At 32.7% G+C, this 24842-nt stretch overlaps 1 protein-coding gene across 6 annotated transcripts in view; it reads left to right on the top strand.

The window, feature by feature from the left end:
- Positions 1 to 24842, top strand: part of Gsk3b (glycogen synthase kinase 3 beta) — a 166357-nt gene that overhangs the window by 97803 nt on the left and 43712 nt on the right. For all 6 annotated transcript variants that reach the window (XM_010630018.2, XM_010630016.2, XM_033768033.1 and 3 more), the window contains exons 5-7: positions 6167 to 6297; positions 12293 to 12399; positions 16851 to 16948. In XM_010630018.2, coding sequence (XP_010628320.1) covers positions 6167 to 6297; positions 12293 to 12399; positions 16851 to 16948 — 336 coding nt within the window. The remainder of the gene's footprint in view (positions 1 to 6166; positions 6298 to 12292; positions 12400 to 16850; positions 16949 to 24842) is intronic.

Raw genomic sequence — 24842 nt, 5'->3', positions numbered from 1 at the left:
TATATATATCCCCTCTCTAATTCAGGAAATAAATGCTAAATGATTCCACAGTACTCTGGTGCCTAATAAGATACTTTATTCTTCTTCTTACAAGCAGAAAAAAAGTTATACAAAAACTATGCAGCAAGAGAAGCAAGATAAAATACTTGTTATAAAAATAGTTCAAAGGCCAGAAATGTAGTTGTTAATTGGCAAAAAAATCCTTGGAAAACAGAAGGGTTTAGTGATTTCTGTTGAATCAACTCTCCGAATTTAGTTAGCTCTTTGTAGATCAGTCTTTTATCTCTATTTTCCTGTACTTCTGAACGTATGTCAGATGATTTTCTTTTCAAATATTTGTAGAATTTTTGCCTTTTAAAGAATATTTAGTCTAAACATTTTCTTTTATTGTTGATTTCAAACATTTATAAAAGCACAGAAATACAATATTAAACTCGCATGTACCTGTCACATAGCTTCAGTGATCAGTTCATAGCCATTTTTGTCTCATCTTTGCCACCTTCTATATTCTTTTCTGTGTTGAAGCAAATTGCAAATATTATTTCCCTTTGTACTACAGTGTGTATATATAAAGGATAGGACCTTTCTTTTAAAAAATATAACTTATCACACAGATAAGTAGTATTTCATTAGCATCATTAAATATCTGGTTATATTCCATATGTCTTACAGTTTTTTAAAATGCTTTTTTGTTTGACTTGGCATAAAGTTAAGGTTTGTATATTCTAATTGATTGGTGCGTTTCAGTGTTTCTTTTAATCTTTAGATTCTCTCCCCTTTGTATATTTCTCATTGGAGAAATGATCATTTGACTTGTCATTTCCTGGTCTGGATTTCACTGATTGGATTTCCATAGTGGTGTTAACACATTACTTTGTATTTTCTGTAAATTGGTAATTAGATAATTTGTGATTAAGTACATTTTTGATAGGAGTCAAAATTACTTCATAGGTGGTGTTGGTTGCTTTCCTAAGGAAGAACATAATATCTTTTCTTTTTGTGACATTAATGTCCACTGGTGACTGTTAATTTCATTAAGGGTCATAAAACATTTGATACTTCACTGTTACTCCTTTGTAGCTTAAAAGGTAGACTGCTTCCACAAAGAGAAACTTCCCTGTGTTAATTATTTGCACTGTCAGATAAAGTTTGTATAAGAAGACAAGATAATTGATTCCTTCTTTTTATTTACCAAAATTTATGATTAATTAGTTCCATAGCATTTTCCACAGGTAACCAAGTAGTTTTCTTGTTTGTGTATTTAAAGTACCTTGCATGAGCCTTAATATCGCTTGAGTGTTACAGGTTCTTCTCACACATTTCTTCCTCTTTCCTTAAAGAAGATGTTCTTTTACTGAGAAATGGTATTAAGAGACTGAGTTCAAATGCTAAAAGTACTAATTACTACACACTCTTGTTTGTGGGTCTTCTTACTGAACAGAGCTAGGGGGATATACCCAAAATTCATATTGATACTTCCAGTTAAAATAGAGGGATTTTTTTTTTACTTAACCCTAGCAATTTTACATGTATCTTTCATGTATAGTATCTTTCATTTACACTGAAAACTCTATTTCTCAATGACCACACTACAATTACTTATTCTACTCAACACTTGCCATACATTGGAGTAATAATCCCATCACCACCTCCTCCAGCTGAAAATAATTTAAGATCTTTTTGCAATTCTTTTTATCCTCCATTAGATCCCATTTGGGATGAGTAGTCAAATTTCCCTGTTTTAAAGCAACATCAAATAATTTCTTTTTGTATGATTATACTCCTATTAAGCTTTGTTTCATTTTACCTTTGTTACAGATTATTTTTAAATATTTTGACTTTTAAGTTAATATATTTATGTACTTCCAAAGTAAAAAATCTAGAAAACAAGATCTCTTGAAAGCTTAACTTTCATATGTATTAATCTCTCTTCCTTTCTTCCCCCAGTTAAATATTTAAAATTTAAATTTTTTAAATTTATCTTCTCATTTTAAAATAGCAAATGTGTAACTGTTTTATCCACCCTACACTTTTTCTGTAAAAATTACACATTTTTCACTGTCTTCTACTTTTTATTACTATATACTGAGGTTACTCTCTATGTATGTATGCATGCTTTCTTTTTCATAGTTGCATATTACTCCTACCATGTGATTGTATCATCATTTACTCAGCAGTAACTTATTAACACTTGTATTCTTTTTTCCTTTTAGGTCCCACTCCCCCCACCTCCATTACAAATAGTGCTATAGTGAACAACTTTGTGCACATGTCTTTTGTATTTTCACCAGTGTATAGTTAGTTGAGCTAAATCTCTGGTATCCTGTCTGTCTCTCACCCCCTCTCTGTCTCTGTCTCTGTGTTTTCTTTTTTTTTTATCGGCACCAGGGATCAACTTGGGTCCTTGTACTTGCGAGGCAGGCAGCAGAACCACTGAGCTAAATCCCTGGCGATGGTTTTTTTTACTCATCCTATGTTTTAAAAAAAATAAAAAAGGAAGCTGTTGTACATACTGATAATGGCATGCACAGAGGGATCTAGCATGCATTTCTCCCCTTTGTGGGAAAAAGGATGATTCTTTTATGTAACCATAGAATCACTGCTGTTGACTCTGGGCATTGTTTTGCGGGGACACAAATCTACTCTTGCCCTTAAGGATCTGAAGAGATCAAAACAGTATCTGTAATTGATGGGTTTATGAGTTGTTTCTTAATTTATTCTACATAATTTTTATTGCAATCCTGTTACAGTATATGAAATACTTTAGACTGGTAGATGGAAATAAAAATAATAAATACATAGGGCTGTTGGACTTTATGGACCTCATCATCTAGTACCATTTGTTTGACATGCTACTAAAATTACAACTGCATTTCTTTGTGATCACTTGACTTACACTTTTGGAGGGGAGTTAAGTATGTTCTGTGACCATATTTGAAACCTCTTTCATCACTCCATTTCACATTTTATATTTGATGATAAAGTATAAGTTAAAAATGTTTTGAACACTTGCTTTTTTTTGATAAGAATCATTCAGAACTGGATTTTAAAATGTGGCTGTAAAACATGATTAGCAAATACAGTGTTATTTCGAACTTAAAATTTTTATGTTTTTAAAGCTAATTTGTTACATTGTTGCTTGGGCTGACCCTGACCTCCTGGGCTCAAGTGATCCTATAACTTCCCTCTCTCCTAGGTAGAACTAAAGGCATCTGTACGTGGCTTAGACTTTTTTTAGATTGAAAAATTCTTTAGTACAAAGTGTGAAACCTAAGAGCTAGATTTATTTTTGTAAATGATAAAATTGTCATTCTATCATTTGTTTTAAACAGCTCTTGTAGCACAGAGAGGACATTGGACTTGAGTTAATTTTATACTTTTATAACTTTTTGAACTATGCTCATCTAACATTACTTTTCTCATCGATAGAATGAGAAATAGGTAGATATGTACTTGGTTTGGTAGTTAATGCATGTTAAATCTGTTAAATTAAAATGTGTTCATTATATTTGAGTTGGGTTTGTTTTTGTTTTTGGGTTTTGTTCTTTTTTTTTTTGTAATGGGTATTAAATGCAGGGCCTTGTGTGTGCTAGAGAAGCATACTACCACTGAGCTACACCTCCTGCCTTCATTTGAGCTTCTGACAATATAATTTTAATTCTTTAGTTGTCTGGCTACTTTATGATTTTATTTTCACATCATCATTTACTAGAATAAAAATAAGGCAGAATTTTAAAATTGTTGTTAAAAGAGAAGTACCTACCTATGTCACTGCAGAATATTACAGATGTGATTTTGGCCAAATTGTCTAATCTGTTCCTACCTAGGTTACTTTATATTTAAAATGATAATAAAAGCAGCCTTTACCATATGAAGTACATAGAACACTGGGTGGCACATAGTAAGTTATTTTTCTTCTTATTGTTCTTGCTATTTTTCTGGAGTAGAAAGCATTTCAGCTTTCTTAGAAATATACTTTAACAAAATGAAACAGTACAAAAGGTATAAAATTACATATTTCATTCTATATCTTGACTTTGCAAAAAATAAAATGGGAAGCCTTTTAGAGGAAAGCATATAATTTTTAAAAAGACATTAAAATGTAATTTAAACTGTTGAACATTTTTAAAAGATAGCTTTTGCTTTCACTGATTTTTGCTGACGTATAGGTATTAGTAACCTTACGCAGAGTTGGTAACATCTTCTTTAGTAAATGAATACCTATAAACTCAGTCACTTATAGGAGCTTATTTTCTTAGCAAAAATGAATTAAATCATTCATTAATGATTTAGCTTTGGGACAGGCATGTCTGACCCATAGCTTGGGACACTAATAGATCATAAATTTGTAATACTGCATGGTTTTTAGAGATCCTTTTTGTGACTCAGCTGTGCAGTACTACAGCATAGGCTGCATAGGTAGCAATGCTCTAGGTAAGGGAAGGTACACTGAGTGCTAACTCTGTCTTCCGCACCCATCACTCCTGGGTAGAAATCTGTGTGTGACACTTGCTTATGTGCTTATGCCATTTGGCAAGTAAAATGCAGCAATTACAGCAATACTGTTTCAAATTGCCTGTACATTTTTGTGTCTGTGAAGAGAAGTATTATATGTTAGTAAGCATGACAGTTCCTCTTTCCTCCATGTGGTCCAGAAAAATAAAAAAGTTGGGTACTCATGCTTTAAGATTTGGGAATTGAGTCTGTGAACAGAATTACAAAGCTTTGTAAAAGATATGTGAATGCTTTCATTCTAACTTTAATGGCAAAATGCTGACCTTAGTGAAGATTTTACGTACATGTTTTATGCCATGTTTCATTAAAGATACACTGAAATCCAGCTGATGGCAGTTTTCATCTTGCCCCTGAAGACAAGTAGATTTTATGTTGGCTTTAATTAACCCAACTTTTAACAATAGCCCCTAAATACAATGCTGTATATCTGTATTCCATTTGACCTTATAACTTTTTATTTTTATTTTTAGCAAAACATCAGTGCCTTTGCTTTCAATTATTTCAAAAATTATTTTTGTGATATTAATCTTGGGGCAGATGTCAGAAAGTGAATAGTCAAAAAAAATTAAAAGTGAATCAAAACACTGGCCATGTAATAAAGAGGTCTAGGTATACCTAGTGTATCTTTTTTAGTAAGAAAATAGAAGAAAACCTAAGGCTATGTCAGTCATATATCTGTTGGTTTTGTTTGTTTGGCTTATTTTGTTTTAGTTTGTTTGCTTGCTTGTTTTTATTGGTACTGGAGATAGAACCATAGGGTTTTATACATGCTAGACAAGTGCTAGCTACCACAAAGTCCCTTTTTTAAAACTCTTTAACTTTCCTTTTCCATTTTGAGACAGGTTCTTGCTAAGTTGCCCAGGCTAGCTTCAGACTTGCAGTGCTCATGCTGTAGCCTCCAAAATATCTGTGATTACATACAGGCACCACTGCACCTGGCTGAGGCGTCTTTTAAAATGACATTGAAAGTCCGCGTATTTCTGAAGGACATTAATAGAGTTGGGATGCTGCTAACAGGGTTACTGGTATCTTAATAGGTGATTAGATTTTCTTAGTCCACCTCTCAGTTTTCTTAGACTTTGTATCAGTAACCTTGAAAGATGACATCTTGGGGGAAAAAAATAATTGTAAAGAGGAGAGTGGAAATTTTTACATTAAGCAATTTGATGTAGTAGAAAGAATGATGAACTTAAAAATCAGAAGACCTGGCTTCTGTTTTGTTTTTGGTTTTTGGTACTGGGAATCAAACTCAGGACCTTGTGTTTGCAAGGCGGACACAGTACTCCTGAGCTAATACCCAGCCCCTGACTTCTGATCCTAGTGTTGTTACTTATTCATTAGGATTTGGGATGCCTGTCTGAACTTTTCATCTATGTTTTAAATAAAAACCCTATCTTAGCTGTCTTGAGGTGAGATGTTAGTAAAATATGCTATAAAGCATAGTGTAAAGTTTCATTTTTAAGCTGTTAAAATAATACTAATGGTTAATGATAGTTTACTTAGCTAACTCATACAAAAATGACAAGGAATTTAAGACTGAGTACAATACTCACCAGCATTTCACTTGTTCTTAGAATGTTTCTTTATTTGCTGCTTCATGATTTTGATTTGTTTGAAATAGGAAATACTCAATGTCTATTATTTATTCCAGTTGTATATGTATCAGCTGTTCAGAAGTTTAGCCTATATCCATTCCTTTGGAATCTGCCATCGGGATATTAAACCACAGAACCTCTTGTTGGATCCTGATACAGCTGTATTAAAACTCTGTGACTTTGGAAGGTAATTAGCTCTTTTTCTCCCTTCCTCTTTCTTCCCTTTTTCTTTTTCCCACCAGCTCCCACTTTGCCGTATGTTCTTTTAAGTCTATTCCTTTTAGAATGTCAGTCTTATCCTTACTTGGATACTATAAACTAATATAGTTCCTTGAGAGAATAGTTTTTGATAATTTCTATCAGAATTATTAATGTCTTTATGCTTTCATCCAAGATTTTAACTTCTGTGAATTATTTATAAAAGTGTATTTCCAGAAACATTTATCGTAGCATTGTTTATGAATGTCCATTCATAAGAAAATATCCAAATAAATTATTGTATATACAGATGTAATGTTATATATACTACCATGAAAAAGAATGATGCAGCTCACTATCAACTGGAAAGGAATGATTTTTATGAAATATTAAATGAAAAAAGCAAGATCAAGACTGTTATAATATGTTCCCCTTTACTTTGCAAACACAGTGTGGCTATCTTAATTCAAATATATGCATATGTAATATGTCTTATTTCTGAAATGTTATATAATAATCCCATGACAGAGGTTGCTCCTGGAAAGGGAAATTTTTGAAATATAATGTAGTTTGAGAAACTTGTTTTTTCAGTGGTTGCACTTTAGTATTATTTGAATTTGTATTAGGTGTATATGCTCCTTTTTAAAAAATAACTAATCTTTTAAAAAATACTATTACATAGTAATGCAGTGCCCTTTTTCCTTCAGAATAGACCTCCGGGCAGGAATGTGGTAAAAGATCTAGTAGTAGTTTCCATTTTTTTCTTTTCTTCTATTATATAGCCTTTTACAACTTCTTTCCTGTAAAGTTCAAAAAATTTGCTTATTTCTTATATTGATTACTAGATAACATGCTGTAATTTTGTAATAAAGCCTCATTCTCTTCATTTTCATGGTTTTCAACATCTTGTGCCCCTATTGTCTTAACTTTTCAAAAATGTTGTCATCCTATATCCCAACTAACGTAAGCTGCTGCCCTTCTACTTCCTCTCTGGCATAATCACCTAGAATAATGCCACGATCAGCCTTAAAAACTAGAGATCAAAAATTCCATGGGACTTGGGATTTGGCTCACTGCTTCTGTCACCTGCTTAGCAAGCACAAGGACCAGAGTTCGATCCCTGGCACCACAAAAAAAAAAGAATTGCCAGCCCCACTTGCCTTGCCATTACAAAGTAGCCACAGAGCAAGAGAATAGTGAACTATAATGTGCTTAACACTGGCCATCACCATGTAGCAACCAGCACTTATTTTCTTGGTTAGATCTTATTTTTGGGAACCAAAAATGTCTGTATAACATGGGTTGGTTTCAGTTTTTATTTTTTTAATATAATAATTCTTTTTTTTTTTTCAGTTTAGCTGTATAGATTACATATTGATCAACACCTCCTTTTATCTGTATTTCTACCTCTTTGTAATGTTTATAATAAGCAATAGTTTATATTCTGGGTTTAATATAGGATATATTTTCCATAGGCTATAGGGAGATTCTTTAAAAACTAGACAAATCTGTTCTATCATAAATTAACACTTAAGCTCACAAGTATATCCTTTTTCATACCATTTCCATTTTACTGTTTCCTAATTTCAGACACCTATCCTAGTATGCAGTTTGCTTTGCTATGTTTTTGTTTGCTGAACTATAAGAATCAATAAAAAATACTAAATCAAAAGTTTTATTTGATGCTTGAAATAAAGCACTACCACTTACTATCTGTAGGAAAATTGCACAAATCAAATGCATTTTATCATCATAAGGTGTCTTTCCTGCTGAGAATGACTGTTTTGTAAAGAGCATTAAAAACCTTAACTAGTAAGTTTATTAGAGTTTCTGTACACTGGTTTCAAAACCGTGTTGGGACAGGCCATCTTCTTGGGACATAAAGTTAACTTTTTTTTTTAATTGAGTTTATTGGTACAATCTAGGTATACAATACAGTTACATTCATTACTGGGATCCTGTACCTTCACATGACAGGTATTGGTTCTCATTTTTTTCCCCTTGTCCCTGCCCTCAGTTAACTTTGTTTTAATAAATTTGGAATAGTGATTTCACTTATGTGGTAATAGCTCATTATTATAAACTCTGATAGAAAAGATGCCCATTTTAAACATAAATGTCTTAGTTAATGAGGCTTTGGGGGACATCTAGATATAAGCCATAACAGCAAGTAGGGGTTGAAACATGTTAGACTCTTAGGTATTATTTTGGAAGGGACTTGAACGAAACAGTATTACTCAGGATACAAAACCAATACACAAAAATCAGTAGATTCTTGTATGCCAATAATGAACCTACCAAGAAAGAAATCAGGAAAACAATTCCAATCACAGTAGCTAAAAAAAAAATTTTTTTAAATGCCTAGAACTCAACCTAACCAACAAGATGAAAAACTTGTATAATAAAAACTAAACTTTGAAGAAATAAATTGAAGAGGACATCATAAAATGGAAAAGCAGCCCATGTTCTTGGATCAGTAGAATCAGTACTGTTTAAAAGCCATATTACCAAAAAAAACCTATAGATTTAATACAATTCCTCTTAAAATGCAGCAACGGTTCTAGTTTGCAGAACTGGAAAAAAACATTCTCAAATTCATATGGAACCAGAAGAGACTAGGAATAGCCAAAGCAATCCTAAGCAAAAAGAGCAAAGTAAAAAAGAGGACAGAATGCTGGATTTCAAGTTAGACTACAAATCTATAGTATCAAAAACAGTATGGTACTGCCAGAAAAATAGCCTTTTAAAAGGATGGGATAGAACAGAAGACAAAAGAACTCCCATGCACTTTCAGCCATCTGATTTTTGTTTCTTGTTTTGTTTTTTGAGACAGGGTCTCACTGTGTAGTTGAGACTGATCTGGAACTCACTATGTAGCCCAGGCTGGTCTTGAACTCATAGTGATCCTCCTGCCTCAGCCTCCCAAGTGCTGGGATTATAGGCGTGCGCCACCACGCCTGTCAACCATGTGATTTTTGACAGAGGGGCCAAAAATATACATTGGAGAAAAGATAGCCCCTTTAACAAATGGTGCTGGGAAAACTGGTTATCCACATGCAGATTTAAACTATCTCTCACCTTTTACTGCTATCAATTTAAAGCAGATCAAAAACCTATATATAAAAACAAACTTTGAAACTGCTAGAAAATAACATAATGGAAACACTTGAAGCCATAGGCACAATAAGGAACTTCCTGAACTAAACTACCAGTAGCATAGGAAATAATGTCAGAAATCAACAAATGGAATTATGTCAAAGTGAAAAGCTTCTGTACAGCCATCAGAGTGAAAAGACAACCTACAGAATGTGAATATAGAAATATATAAAGAACTAAAAACAGATCCCCCCCAAAATAAAAGATCCAGTAAAAAAAAAAAAAAAAAAAAAGATAGGCAACTGAAATAAATACACTTCTAAAAAGAAGTACAAATGACCAGTGAATAAATGAAAAAAAAATGTTCATCTTTAACCATTAGGGAAATACAAATAAAAACAGCTTTGAGATTTCATCTTAGCCTAGCCAGAACGGCTATCATGAAGAACACAGATATGCTGGCAAGGATGTGGGGGAAAAGGAACCTTTCTTCATTGTTTGTGAGATTATGAACTAGTATGAACACCAGGGAAATCATTGTATAAAGATTTCTCAAAAAAGAAAAAAGGAAACACACAAAACAACAACAAAACCCACTAAAAAAAAGAAACTCAAGGCCCAGGATTTAGCTCAGTGGTTCTGCTCCTGCCTCCCGAGCGCAAGTACCCAAGTTCAATACACAGTACCAAAAAAGAAACTTTCATTTTATCCAGCTATACTTCTCCTGGGTATAAAAAGAATTAAAAGACATCATACTGTCGTGATACATGTATACCCATACCCATGTTTATAGCAGTACCATTTATAATAGCTAAGTTTTGGAGACAGCGTAGATATCCATAATCAGAGGAGCGGATAAAGAAAATGTGGTATATAAACACAATAGAATGTTTTCAGCCATAAGAAGAATGAAATCATTTCATTTGCAGGAAAATGAATGGAGCTTGAAAGACTGTAATGCTAAGTGAAGTCAGACACAGAAAGTTATGTATCACATGGTTGCCCTTGTATAAGAAACCTAAAATACAATAATAAATTAATAAAATAAAGGAGAGATAGTCGGAAACAAGAAGGACGCGTTTTGGAGGTGAGAAGGAGGAACAGTTAGGGGGGTGGTGGAGATGAGGGAGAGAAAGGGGGAGGTAAGGGAGAAGGAGTAAAGGAATTAAAAATGATCAAGACAGGTTAAAGCATGTACCAATTCCCCAAAGTGAATATTACACCCCCCCATTAGTATAGCCACATTCAGGACCAAGCCTTCAACCTTCGAACCCATGGGACGGGGGAGACAAACTAGATCCAAATCAGAACAACAAATATAGAGGTCTTTATGAAAAATAGCAGAACATAAATATTTTGTGGGACTATCGTTCATTTATTTTTTCTCATGAATAAAGATAAATTCCAAGTAATTTTTTAAAAATTAAAATTTTTTAAAATACAGATTTACTCTCAAGTAATTCTTTTTTTTAAATTTTACTGAGTTTATTGGTACTTTTTTAAGTATACAGTACAGTTACATTCATCATTGGGATCTTGCACCTTTACATGACTCTTATGTAATTCTTCACTTGTATGAAACAGTTCCTAGAAGTAGCTGAGGCCCTGAGAAAGAAGTAAATCAAAGAATGGCTAGATGGGCTAAGGATAAGGCTGTAATGAATGTGGCCACTATATTGGGCAGGGAGTGATAATGAGCCTTTCCTACAAGAAAGAAGGCATGTCCATCAAATTGTATGTGTGTAATTTTGACCGTGGTGAATTTTCTGAGTATGTTATTGGAATTTGTTTTGTTACTAAATAGCATCTTTCTGAAGTTTTCTGTCAGTTATCCTGAACAAACCAAGTATATTAATTTTAGGCATCCTGGAAAGAGATTAGTATTTTTAACTTATGACATGGTGATTCTGTGTCAGTACTTGAAGACAGTGTTAAATGTCAAAACTGGTTATAAAGGAAAAATAACTTAAGGTCTTCATTGACTAGAAATAAATGGAAGAAAAGAAAGCCTAGACTTTAGAGTTCTTGTGACTATTTTCTTTTATCTTTGTGCTGGTTTTGCCGTACTATTCAGTTGGCACTTTTTTTTTTCTGCTTTGATTTTGTTGTATGCATTTTCTGTATTTATGTTACTGTATGTCAGAATAGCTTCTATAGTATCTTATTTCAGGATGTCTTTGGTTATTTGGAAACACACCTCAAGTATTAATTGTAATGTACTTCAATGTTTAAAATATATGCCACAAAGTATTTTAGAAGAAAAATTTGAATAAAAAAGCACATAAATTTACCACAAGAGAGGTAGAATTCGTAGGTTGTCAGTCATTTCTACCCTAATGTTAAAGGTTAAAGGTCTTTTAACAGTCTATTGGGTAATAAGTTTTTGATATTTAATAAATTGACCAAAATATAAAAAAATAAAATAAATTAGCTATGTCACTCTGTGTCAAAGTTTAATTGTAAAATAGTGGGCAGTTTCATTCCCTTTTAAAGAAACATAGGAGTATTCATTCTTCTAATCTATGATCATATTTTTTGATGAGCCTAACGTACCCCTTAAGTTTCTGCCCTTATAATTCAGGGAACAGAGAATTCAAAGAAATTCAACATTTAGCCTTTTATAACTTTCTACCTATTTTTCCTTAAATGACAGTTGACAGACTCTTTCTTTGAAAAGTACCATTCTTTTACATAGTGATATTACTAAAATTTTTATTTCTTTTGTCCAAAATAGTTATGGTTCACATTTTCTTTTTTGTCTGTTTCATGAATGGCATGATAAGAAACTTAGATTAAATATTTGGTGTTACAAGTAATAACAGTAAAATTTCCTTTGAGGTTTAAAGACTCTTCTTTTCATTTATTTATTTTTTTGTTTATTTTATTAGTGCAAAGCAGCTGGTCCGAGGAGAACCCAATGTTTCGTATATCTGTTCTCGGTACTATAGGGCACCAGAGTTGATCTTTGGAGCTACTGACTATACATCTAGTATAGGTAAGTACTTAATCTGAATATAATGTTTATCATTGCTAGTTGCATCTTGATTTTAGTAATTTGTAATAATCTATATTTTCACTGCCATAGAAAGAAGGGTTATGTCCTGTGATGTGTTTCTTTTTTTTGTGAATGAGTTGGAAAAAATGTGTAGGTTTTTGTTTTTGTTTTCTAATTTTACCCTATAAAATTTCGGGTGTCATTGCCAGTCTGGTTTTAGGGTTTTTTGGACTATTAGAATTATAAAAGTATTCCTTTATGGTTGGTTAATACATTTGTTTTTACTTTAAAGCTTCAAATAAATTCTAATATATCTTTTGTTTACTGACTTTAAAAAAAAAATCCTCTTTAAATATTTCTGAATTTGATAGCCAGTTAGAGAATTTGTGCATTTATAATGTTATTTCATTAAATTAATAATGAAAGTGATAGGGAAACCATATTGTTGAAATCCTGCCATATTGTCTCAGTTGTAAGCCAGATTAGATCTTACTAGCTCACTGGAGATGCTTAGTGATGGAGGGAGTTGTAGTTTCTCCATTTCAGCGTACTGACTAGGAGTGAACGGGAACAAAAAGGCCATGATCAGATGAATAGAAAACTAAGAAACAAAGAGCAAGTTATATATTATTTTTGAAGAGAATTCCCTAGTCCAAAAATAGAAACAAAGGCATACAGATACCAGACACATATGTCAAAAACCCAACAACTACAAACTTAGACAAAACGTGGCCAAATTTTTTTCTGATAAAAATAGAAATTATCTGATATGAACAGACACTTTCTAAACAGAAACATGTTATTTCCGTTTTGTCAAAGATCAGTATGCCAAAGCATGTACCATTTATGCCAAAGGGCTGACAGTTTTACTCATCATTTCTTTTGTAACATCAGTGCAATTTACTCCATAAAAAAGGCATATTCTTGTGAATGTCCAGAGGACCTAGGCCTGTGCAAACTATAGTTTGAGATTTAGTGCACAAGAGAAGAGGGAGTACAATTTTGGGTGTAAGTAGCACTGATTCTTATGATGGGTATGTTATATTGTATACATTAATAATGGACAAGTGAGAAATGGTACAAAGAAATGGTAATTTGCCTGGGGTTGACCTAGGTTTGACTTCCATATTTGCTGCTACTTAGCTGAGCTATAAAATAGAGATTACTAACAGTTTTGCCTTTTTTTAGTGTCTGTGAGGAGTAAATAAAATGTCAGGGAAAGTACTATCAAAATGTAATATAGTGTTCTTTTGTGGTATTTGTTAGGTTGACTGTCCCCGAAAGCAAATTTCCGCCCATGGCTTTGGGAATATCACTGGTTTTTCCCAGCTGCTTTGTATTTTATTTATATATTAGATATTATCTGTAGACAAGATACTGGGTTGACTTGTATCAGGATCATCTAAAATAAAGGCATTTAATTCATCCAAAAGAGTTATACCCCTATAACCAGACACATTAAAGAATGTTTATATAAATTAAGAACCTTTGAGCCCTAACAAGCCTAGATTTTTTTCTCTTGTGTTTACCACTTAAGGCTCTAGGATTTCTAAACATGGGGGAGGGTATATTTGAGAATATACTAGTATAGGTACATTTTTTTAATGTTTTTAGTAATGTTTGAGTCACATCCTAGATTATTGTCGTATTTGGGTATAATCAGTTAAAGTCAATGATTCTGATTATATCCTTACTGAGAAATGGCATGCTGAAAAAGAAAAGGCTTCTTTAGGTCAGGGAATAAAGCTAGGACCCTTGAAATTTGTTTTTTTTTTTTTTTTCCTGTGAAATGAGACAATTATGAAAGATAATGATGTCTGATTGGGGATTAAGAATAAATTCCAGGCCTAGTGCTGTGCTACCCAATAACTTTACCTTGGGCAAGTGAACTTTATCCTGCTATAATTTCTTTATCTGTGAAGTAAGTTTTTGTTTTGTTTTGTTTTGTTTTTTGTTTTTAATTAGATGTTCTTGAAACAGAATTCTATTTTGGCTTAAACCCCAAATAACTAAAATTCAGAGGGGCAAAGCATTTTTGTGTTAGTAAGCTTTCTACTTAGGTGAAGTTTTACTCTGTTTGGGGAGTTTCATTATTTTTGTCCTAGGAAAATAAGAATAAATATTCATATCTCCCAGAAAGTGAATAATAAATACTTTGTTTTTAGCAATTTGACTGATTTAGTGTGAATTGAAGAGCAGTTAGTAGAGTTATGACCTAAATGTTTTGTTTATTAATTTTCTGTTACTGCTAGGTATTAGTATTCCTTGATGTTTTTTTACTCCTTGTCTTGCATGAAAGCTGAAAGGCAAATACAAAGGAAAGCCTTTCCTATTGTTTTTTTTGGTGAAGATATAATTATTCCCTGCAATTTTTCCAACTTTGTCTTCTGAGATGAGTTACTCTTTCTTCTGGAAAGAAGTGGGTGCATAGTACCTTCTCTCTAATTAGCTAGGTAAAGGAATTTTTAAAACTTGAATTAAAATAAAACATTTAATGAGCCAGGGATGTAGCTCAGTGGCGCTGCGCCATAGTGTTCTGAGTTGGATTGCTGGTATCAAAAAAAAAAAAAAAAAAAAAAGACCAAAAGACATTTAATGAGAAAATGTATTTTTCCACCTGACTACAAGAATAGTATTACTGGGACTGGGGATTTAGCTCAGCGGTTCCACCACCTACCTTGCAAGCACAAGGACCCGAGCTCCATCCCCGGTACAAAAAAAAAAAAATAGTATTACTGTTAGTTTTAAATGAAATGAAGAGCCCCTAATAGGTTTTCATATTTGCTTTCACTTTAGCAATTTTCCTAATATGTCATGGACTCTCTTGGTCTGTGTTGCAGAATAAATGTCTTGCGTATCATTACTTAGAAAGAGAAAAAAAATCTGCTTTAATTTCTTATGTAAATTCTGTATCATTTTTCTAAGTAACAAGTAATCATTAGAGTACAGATTTCAAATCTGTCTTGGTAACACATTTTACCATATTAGATTCTAATTACATTATTTTTGCTATATCATTCACTATATTATTCTGCTTACCTCCTGGACAGTAGGAAAATCTGGTAACGATTTATGTTCATCTCTGTAAAGTACTTCATACTTTGTATGTAAAGTACACATACTTTATATGTACTTTACTTTGGTACACACAAAGCCCAGGAATCTCAAAAACCTTAAAATTGAAAGCTTTTGCTTGCAGAAAATCTTAATAGACTTTATGTACCATAGCCATGTAATTTATCTTTAGATAATTTTGAGAGAGAAAGTGTATGCTATTAATGATTATCTAGAACAAGAGATATTAATCAGGACTGTCATGGATAAGCCAGGATGTATGCTTTTAAGTTATTTTAATTTTTATTATTTAAATTTTTGTTGTTAATATGTATTAATTACAATTTTAAAGTTTTCTCTCAGGATTGACATCCCCATTTTTGATATAAAAGTAAATTATTTATAGAAATTAAGACAAAGTATTTTCCTTTGTATTTGCCTTTACTTGCATTTATAATATATCTAAGCACATTTCTTTCAGTCATCTTTACAGCATATAAAAATCAACTATTTTGAGTTTTAAAGATTTCCTTAGAATTTGCATTGGCTTAAAACTGGGAGATTGAACTCTTGCTCACTACTCTTCTTTAAAAACCAACTATTGTGCAGAGTGTGTGTGACTTTTACTTACTTTTTAAGTATGATAATTTGATAGTCTTACTGTCACTTTGAAGCTGTAATTACTGTATTGTTATTTGAAGACCTTATGGTCGATAATAGTAGATTCGAACCTTTATTGAAATATTTTTATTGGCCTTATTTCTTCTTTAAGAAGTTTAACACTTAATTTAAAATGCATTGGGGAAATTTTGCTTTGTTTTGTTTTTCAGACAGGGTCTCTCTAAATTGCCTAAGCCAGTGGTGGTGAACCTATGGCACCCATGCAGCAGTGGGTGCACAGAACCCTCTCTGTTGTCACGCAAGCCCAGGTCGCCTCAGCATGCCAAATGCAAACTTTTACCTTTCAATAAAAAGCTGTTTGTATCAATCAAAGCTCTGTTATTGTTACTTTCTTTCAAAACAAAATATGCTAATGTAGAATTGTTTTTTCTAAGCTAAAACCTCAGCATTCAGATTTCTTTGCAGTGTTGGCACTTTGAGATAATAAATAGATTTTCAGTTGCAGTTTGGGCACTTGGTCTCTGAAAAGTTCGCCATCACTGTTGTAGGCTAATCTTGAACTTGAAATCCTCTTGCCTTGGCTTCCCAAGTAGCTGGGAGTAGAAGTATGCACCACTATGCCTGGTTATTAGGGAAGATTTTACTTTTATCTTTCCTTGTTTTGGACTACACAATCTTGCTTCTGATATTTACTATGTGGTTAAAGTAAAATTAGAAAATGTATGCATTTTTCAATGCAGTTACAAAGCATTAATAAGCTTTTATTTTCTCTTCAGATGTATGGTCTGCAGGCTGTGTGTTGGCTGAGCTGTTGCTAGGACAACCAATATTTCCAGGGGACAGTGGTGTGGATCAATTGGTAGAAATAATCAAGGTAAGGAAGTTGAATTAGGATTTTTTAACTAAAAGTAATTTGGGTGCTATTTTTGTAATACAACATACACATGCAAAAAATTTTTTTTAAAAATGAGTAAAATGATCTAAGATTGCTTACCTAGCAAGTTCACCCATAGAGCATGTAGAAGGAAGGACCTGCCAACCTTTGGTTTCTAGTTAAGTTTTCTTTTGTTTCTTTTCTTTTTTTTGTTTTGTTTGGGTTTGTTCCCGAAAAAAACTTATTTCAAGTCTGATGCAAGAAAGAGGCTTATCCATTATTCAAAATACTTAAAAATAGAATTGGGATATAAGCTTACTAATGTATGTAAGCTGGATAAAAACAAACTGTATCTGTTTGCTCACCATGTACTCTGCTGATAATACTCTGGAACAGATATGTGATGTTTATGTTTATTCAATATAATAATAATGTTTACAAAATGAAAGAATGAGTACATATATGGTAGACTACTGCTAAAAGTAGACTTTAAAAAAAAAGTCTTAAACAGGAGCTAGGAATTAGGCTCAGAGGTACCACTGCCTGCCTCACAAGCGCAAGGTCCCAAGTTCAATCCCCAGTACTCCCTACAAAACTAAAATAAAGTAAACTTTGACTTACACATTGATTTAATACAATTTTGTTTATTGAGCCTATGAACACCACTGTTAACTATAGCAAATTCAAAATAATAGAAGTGGGCCGGGGATTTAGCTCAGTGGTTCCGCCACCTGCCTTGCAAGCGCAAAGACCCGAGTTCGATCCCTGGTACCAAAAAAAACCAAAATAATAGAAGTGGGCCGGGGATTTAGCTCAGTGGTTCCGCCACCTGCCTTGCAAGCGCAAAGACCCGAGTTCGATCCCTGGTACCAAAAAAAACCAAAATAATAGAAGTAATGCTTTCACTTTAAGACTAGTAAAGCAGAGATTTTGAATTTAAATGTTATTTTAAAAGATTTAAATGTTTAAGATCTTAAAAGGAGGCCCTCATAATCTTTTAAAAATCTGACTTTTATATATTTGAACTACTAGATTGTTTCCCTAGGTTTCAATTGAGCCAAAGAAACAACATTGTGATTTTGGACTTTTATTCATGATTTCTCAAAATTTTCATAGATTTATAAACTTGAAACCTCTTAGGGGTTATGAATCCCTTCCTGTGTCTAACGAAAGAGACTTTTAATTACAATTCTGACAAGTGATTTTCCAATGTTTCCTTGAACATTTCTCACATTAGATTGCTGCATTGGGCTACAGCCCACTATTTGAATTCAGTTTTTATTACATTGAATCATAGTTCCCTGGAAATTTCAAGCAATTGAATGATCAAGTTATTTTAAAATCTTTATATTTCTTTCTTCAAAAATACATTTTCTTTTAATCAGAGGTGATTTTTGCTAGATAAGCAAATCTGGTTGAAAAGACCATTGTGTGATGTGATCAGTGATCTTTCTTAATTGTGTCTATATAATTTCTTATGATTTGCAACAGAAACCATCTCTTTTCTTACCGTCTTTAAGTTTAAGATTGAACCTTTAACCATGTTGTCCTTCCTGATTGCTGTAGTACCCTCAGATCTAAGTTTGAATGGTTTACTCTGTTTCCTAAAATCCTGTGATCTTCCTGTTATTTAAATTAATGCGCTGCCACCTCCTGCCTCACAAGCACAAGGTCCTGAGTTCGATCCCCAAACTCCCCCCAAAATTAATTAGTTAATTAATTAATGCTCTAATATAAAGGTTGACAAACTTTTTATGTAGAGCTATATAAAATATTTTAGGTGTTGTTCAAAAGAAAATGAAGAATGTCACATAGGCGTTAAACTAACAAAAAATGATTCTTTTTTTTCCCCAAGTTTATTGGTACATTTAAAACAAACAATACAGTTGCATTATCATTGGGATCTTGTACCTTTACATGATATGTCTTCGTTCTTATTTTTTCCCCATACTCCTATCCTCTCTTCACCCCCTTCACCTTTTCCTATTTATAAAGACTTTGTTTCCATTTTTTCCTTTTTTTCACATTTTTTTTCTCTTATTTCCTTTCCCCTCCCCACTTGCCCTTTAGCCATTTTCTTCCTATTTCATACTATCAGTTATATCATTTGAACCTTATTTACACTTTTAGTTTTTCACACCAGAGAAACTATTTGCTATTTATTCAAGTGTGTCCTATTTATTTCATTAAGAATATAGTCTCAGTGTGCATCCATTAATTATAAATGTCTCCAGTTTCTCCTTCTTTATGGCTGAGTAGTACTCCAGTAGAAAAACCACATCTTTATCCAGTCTCCAGTTGATGGGCATTGGGTTGTTTCTAAGTTTTAGCTATTACAGACTGTGCCGCTATAAACATGGGTGTACATATTATCACTGTGATATGATTCTTCTAATTCTTTTGGAAAGATACCCAGGAGAGAGATAGGTGGGTCAAGTGGGATCTCTAATCCTAGTTCTTTGAGGTATCTCCATATTGATTTCCACAGTGGTTGCACCAGTCTGCACTCCCACCAACAATGGAGAAGGGTTTCTTTCTCCCCACAGCTCTGCCAGCATTTGTTATTGGTTGATTTCTTGATAGCAGCCATTCTTTGTGGGATGAGGTGGAATCTCAGTGTTGTTTTCATTTGCATCTCTCAGATGCCCAGTGATGTGGAACATTTTTTCATATGTTTATTTGCTGCTTTTACTTGTTTGTCTGAGAAATGTCTGTTCATTTCAGATGCCCATTTTTGGATCGGGTATTTGTATTTGGGAGGGGGTCTAATTTTTTTTTAGTTCTTTATATATTCTAGATAGTAGTCCTTTGTCTGAGGAGTAGCTGGTAAAAAAATTTTCTAACATTAAAGGTTGTCTCTTAGCTCTGTTGGTGGTTTCTCTTGTCCTACAAAAACATTTCAATACAATGAGATCCCAGTTGTTGATTCTTTGTGCCGGTTCTCATGCTGCTGAGGATTTGTTCATAACGTCTTCTCCTATGACAGTGTCTTTGAGAGTTCTACCTAATTTACTTTCCAGTAAGTTTAGTGTTTCTGTTTTGATATTTAAATCTTTAATCCACTTGGATTTTAGTTTAGTGCATGGTGAAAGATAGGGATCTAGTTTTAATCTTTGGCAAATTGAAAGCCAGTTTTTTCAAAACCATTTATTAAAGAGACTGTCTTTCCTCCAGAGAGGGTGGTTGGCTCCTTTGTCAAAGATGAGGTAGCTGAGTATTTCTAGTGTTGTTTCTGCATCTTCTGATCCATTTTATTGATCCTCGGGTCTGTTTCTTTGCCAGTACCATGCTGTTTTTATCACAGTGGTTTTGCAGTATAGTTTCAAGTTGGGAATTGTGATGCCCCCTGCCATGTCTCTGTTGGCTAGAATGGTTTTTGCTATTCTAGGTCTCTTCTGGTTCCAAATGAATTTTTGGATAGTTTTCTCAAGTTCTGTGAAATACACTGTTGGAATTTCAATCTGGATTGCATTGAATCTGTATGGTAGTTTTGGAAGTATGGCCATTTTCACTATGTTGATTCTTCCTACCCAGGAGCAAGGGATATCTTTCTATCTTCTTATATCCTCTTCTCTCTCTTTTTCAGAATGCTATAATTTTAGTGTAGAGTTCTACAAAAAACATTTCTATGAATTTTTATTGATGAAATTCAAAACATGATAATTTTGTAGATTTTTTTTTTTAATAAAAAAGGTCTTTGGAGAAGAATAAGTTGTTTCTGAGAGGTATAGTATATCTCTTAATTGTAGTTCGCAACATTCCCTATCATCATATTGATGAAAATCTGTAGAAATTAATTCTTAGTTGATGAGCCCTACCAAAGCAAGGAAGAGACTATAGTTTCCTGATCTTGCTTTTTTTAATCCCTAGACTTTCACTTTATGTATTTGAGTTTGCTGTACTATATTTCCCTGGCCATACTGCCATTTATTTGCTCTATACATTTAACTCATTTGAATTTGTGTCATTTCTCTACTAATTATATTTTAAATTGTATGGTGATTTATTTTGTCATTAGCTTTAATTAATATATGATATAAATGAAGTTGCTCATGTAGCTGTGGAAATAGGCTTGCAAATACTTGCATAACCTTTACAGTTAGAGCGTTTTTGTGCCAGTTTTAGTCAATCTTTTTGGATTAGATTTGAAATTTGTAGGACTTTAAAATTGGTTTTGAGTTTTCTATGAAAGATGATCTATAGTTGCCCAGTTCAGTTTTCAAGCTTTCTGAAATAATAGTCATTAAGCACTTTAAATTTAAGCAAAAAGTGTAAATGGGTAATCATATAGCAAATTTCATGAAGGCTTTTATATGGTAGATTAGCCTCATTAATCTATAAACTTCCTAAGGTGGGACTTTCTTTTATTATGTTTTTAGGATCCAAGAGCACCAAAGTAGTTTTCATTAAAGATTTTGATTGAATTAAACTGTTAGACCATTGCCCATACATAAAATTGGAATCAACTGGGAGCTAATAAGTTAATGTGGTGGTCATAAAAAAATATATACACACACACACACACACACACACACAATTACATTTTATTGAATCATTTGTACATGCCAGTAATTTATAGCTTGGGTAACATAGTTTGATAAATTGAACTAATTCTACCAAAGAGTAGCTAATCTTTTTGATCTTCCTTATCCTCTACAAGAAAACATCTACAAAATATTTACTAAAAATTCAGATACATTTTCTTCAGAATAAGCTTAAAGTATAAAATGGAGTAGAACGGAATGTCATAAAAAATCATTTCTAACCATGAAAAGCATTTAACTTTATAAAGTTAATTTCATATGCAAAATCCCCTAAATGTGTTGAAATTTAAGCAATCTAGGAAGTCTTGGACCTGAGAATACTGTAGGTTTTACTAATAGTTTTTGCCACTACTTTCCCATTTTCAATTTTAAAATATGAATTTCAAGTATGGGAAGGTCAGCTTTAATCCAAGTACAATTTCTGGTTTAAAATGTCACAAAAATGGAAAGTTTGAGAGGAACTAACCTTTCTCTAGACCTTTAAAATGTTTAAAATGTATTAATATTCCTAGAAATACACTTTATTCCATAAATATTTACTTATGTTCTAGTAATTTTTTGGCTTACTGCTTTTTAAATGGAAGAGTTTTAGGACAGACTTTGTCAAAGGTCCCACCTTACAACAATTTCAATACAACTTCCATAGTTTTAGGGACTCGCCTTTCAAATTTGGTGTCTCTTCTAGGAAAAACCTAACATTAAACATACTGATATTTACTGGGGACCTCTGAAACATTACCAGAAGCCTCTGCAGTGGGCTCCAGTCTCCTGCTCAGTGTACATTGCAAGCCTGTGAAAAAAAACAACTAGAAGAAAGACACCAAGACAACCAATGCCGGTGCAACCAAAAAAAGGCATAGGCCAGTACAGTCCACTGCTATTTATTGGTCATCAATTGGGGTAAAGGTGAACTACATTCAAGGATGTGCAGGCGTGCAATTTCTGTGGAAACTAATGGAGACAAGTCTTGTAAAGGAAAAGAAAAAGCATTCTCGAATTAGGAACAGAATAGACAAAATACATGGTTTCATTAGAACATTGTCCTTCTACTTAAGAAAATTTTAGCTGTGGTAATGGAATTTGGGTGTGAGTTACTCTGACCTCGGCACATAGTCTTTGGCTGGAATCACTTCTATAAACAAGCCAATTTTGGGGTTAACTCTTTATAGCCTGCACTGCTGAAGCCTCCTTTGGGCATAATCAATATTGCAGTCCTATACAATAATAAAATTTTGTAATAATAAAATGGGAGAAATATATGTGGACCTATAAGTTTCTTGGTTCCTCAAAGAAGAGAACCTTGAGAAAAAAAAGAAAGAATACTTCCCAAAGCATTTTTAAATAGTGAAAATATTTACCATTAACTTTTATAGTAATCATGTTTGAAAGATTTGAGATATTAGGAACTTGCTTTTAATTAATACGTGTAACAAAATTGCTGCCAAAAGACATAGGAATTTGTATTATTCTGATTTATGCTGTAATTTGTAAGTTAGCTCTACTTCAAACAGTTTAAAGAAAAATTCATTGGCAATGTTTTTGTTTGCTTTGTTAACTATACTGTTGAAATACTCATTTCTGTTGAACTACGTGTCCAAGAACTATTTTTAATTACAATTAATAGAAATGTAGTATAATTTACTTTCAATAGCTTCTTACTTGCAATTAACCAAATATTGACTCTTGGTTTACATTTTAATGTTATTTTTTTCTTCATTTAAAATTTGGCATCATTATGTAGACAATAAAGTTATAAAAACGAAAAAGAAAATTTTGTATGTGGCAATTTTAAGTTTATGTAAAACACCTTTATTAAATTATTTAGTTTTTCTCTATTCAGTGTGAATATCTGTAGGTAGCTCTTACGAGGTAAAAGCTAGTAAACTCTAAGAGAAATTCTATATAAGAAATTCGATTTAAGAAAATATTTTTATTATGGTATTGCAGCCAAATAGATTGGCTTATCAGTAAGATAAGATTGAGAAGACTTTCATTTTTACCAGTAGAGAGTGAAATTTAAGAATAAGGACAAAAAGAGAACTTTTTTTGCTTTTTGCTTTTTACTGTTCACTGATGTGTTTTGTTTTATATGAGTAATCATGTCTTTTTTCCAGTCATAGAAACTAGAAAAGAATAAATACTTTTGATTGTTTTATTCTGGAATCTTTTGTTAGTAAACAAAAGTTACAGAGGTAAGAAAACCACATTATATTACAGATGTCGTTTTCCTAGTCTTTTAATTTGACTGATGTTTGTTTGTAGTATCATTTAGACAAATCAGTGAATTTCTGGCTTCAAGATTTTCTGTTCTCAAATATTGGGAAACCACTGCTGATCACAAAAGCCATCACATAATGAGAATTTACTTTGTCCCAGGCACTCGGCTAATCACTGTTTAAGTTTATTGCTACATATAATTCTTATATTAACCCTAGAAATGTAAGTATTATTCATTATCATCATCATCATCAGTATATTACTACCACCATCATATGCAGGAGAGATAGAATAGTGAAATCTCATTCTCTGTTAGTGTAGCCAACTCTTTTGATGGAATTCTGTTATTTAGAGATAGCGGTACAATTCTTAATGCCAACTTGAGATCCAGAACATATTTAGTCATAGTATTACTTACTGTTACTTTGTTACCGGCAACTAAAGGAAACAACCTCTAAATCTCATTGTAATGAATATACCAAATCAGTTTGAAATCTTCCTAGACTCAATTTTATTTTGCTTCAGCTAAAGTAATCAATGTGATGGTTAGTTCTTCTGCTTTCAACCTTATCTTACCATTTTTGTTTAGCAAGCATTTTAGAGTTTCATTTACTGTATCTTATCCCCATATTATACTTTGTTCAATACCTATGTACATACTCCTTTCCTGACAGTCTTCTAATATGTTTGAATATACTAAATCAGAGTGTAATAAATATAAGATTATTTTTTCCTCTTAAGTTTTTGGGTGTGAATTTTTTTTTTTTTTTTTTTTCACCAGGAATCAAACTCTAGCCCTTGAGCTTGCAAGGCAGGCAGCAAAACCACTGAACCAAATCCCCGGCCCTCTTTAAGGTTTTGATGAACCCATCACCTTTCTTTGTGAACATGCATTTTAATTATGTATTTGGTTATATTTCTTGTGCTGTTTTGTCATAGAACCTTTGTATTGTTAACAGACAGCAGGGACCAGTTACTAGATTTTTTTTTTCACTCAGAAAATCTAAGTGCACTTCATTACACATTGTGGTACAGATTTTTACTTCTTATATATATTGTATGTAATGTATAAACAAAGTTTTTGTTGATGCTTAATTCCTTTTCTTTCTTTCTTTGTTTTTTTTTTTTTTTTT

Source organism: Fukomys damarensis, unplaced genomic scaffold (genome assembly GCF_012274545.1).
Source record: "Fukomys damarensis isolate Sample0158 unplaced genomic scaffold, DMR_v1.0_HiC HiC_scaffold_24, whole genome shotgun sequence".
NCBI lineage: Eukaryota > Metazoa > Chordata > Mammalia > Rodentia > Bathyergidae > Fukomys > Fukomys damarensis.
The sequence above is the reverse complement of the archived record's forward strand: the minus strand, read 5'-3'. Positions and strand labels throughout refer to the sequence as shown.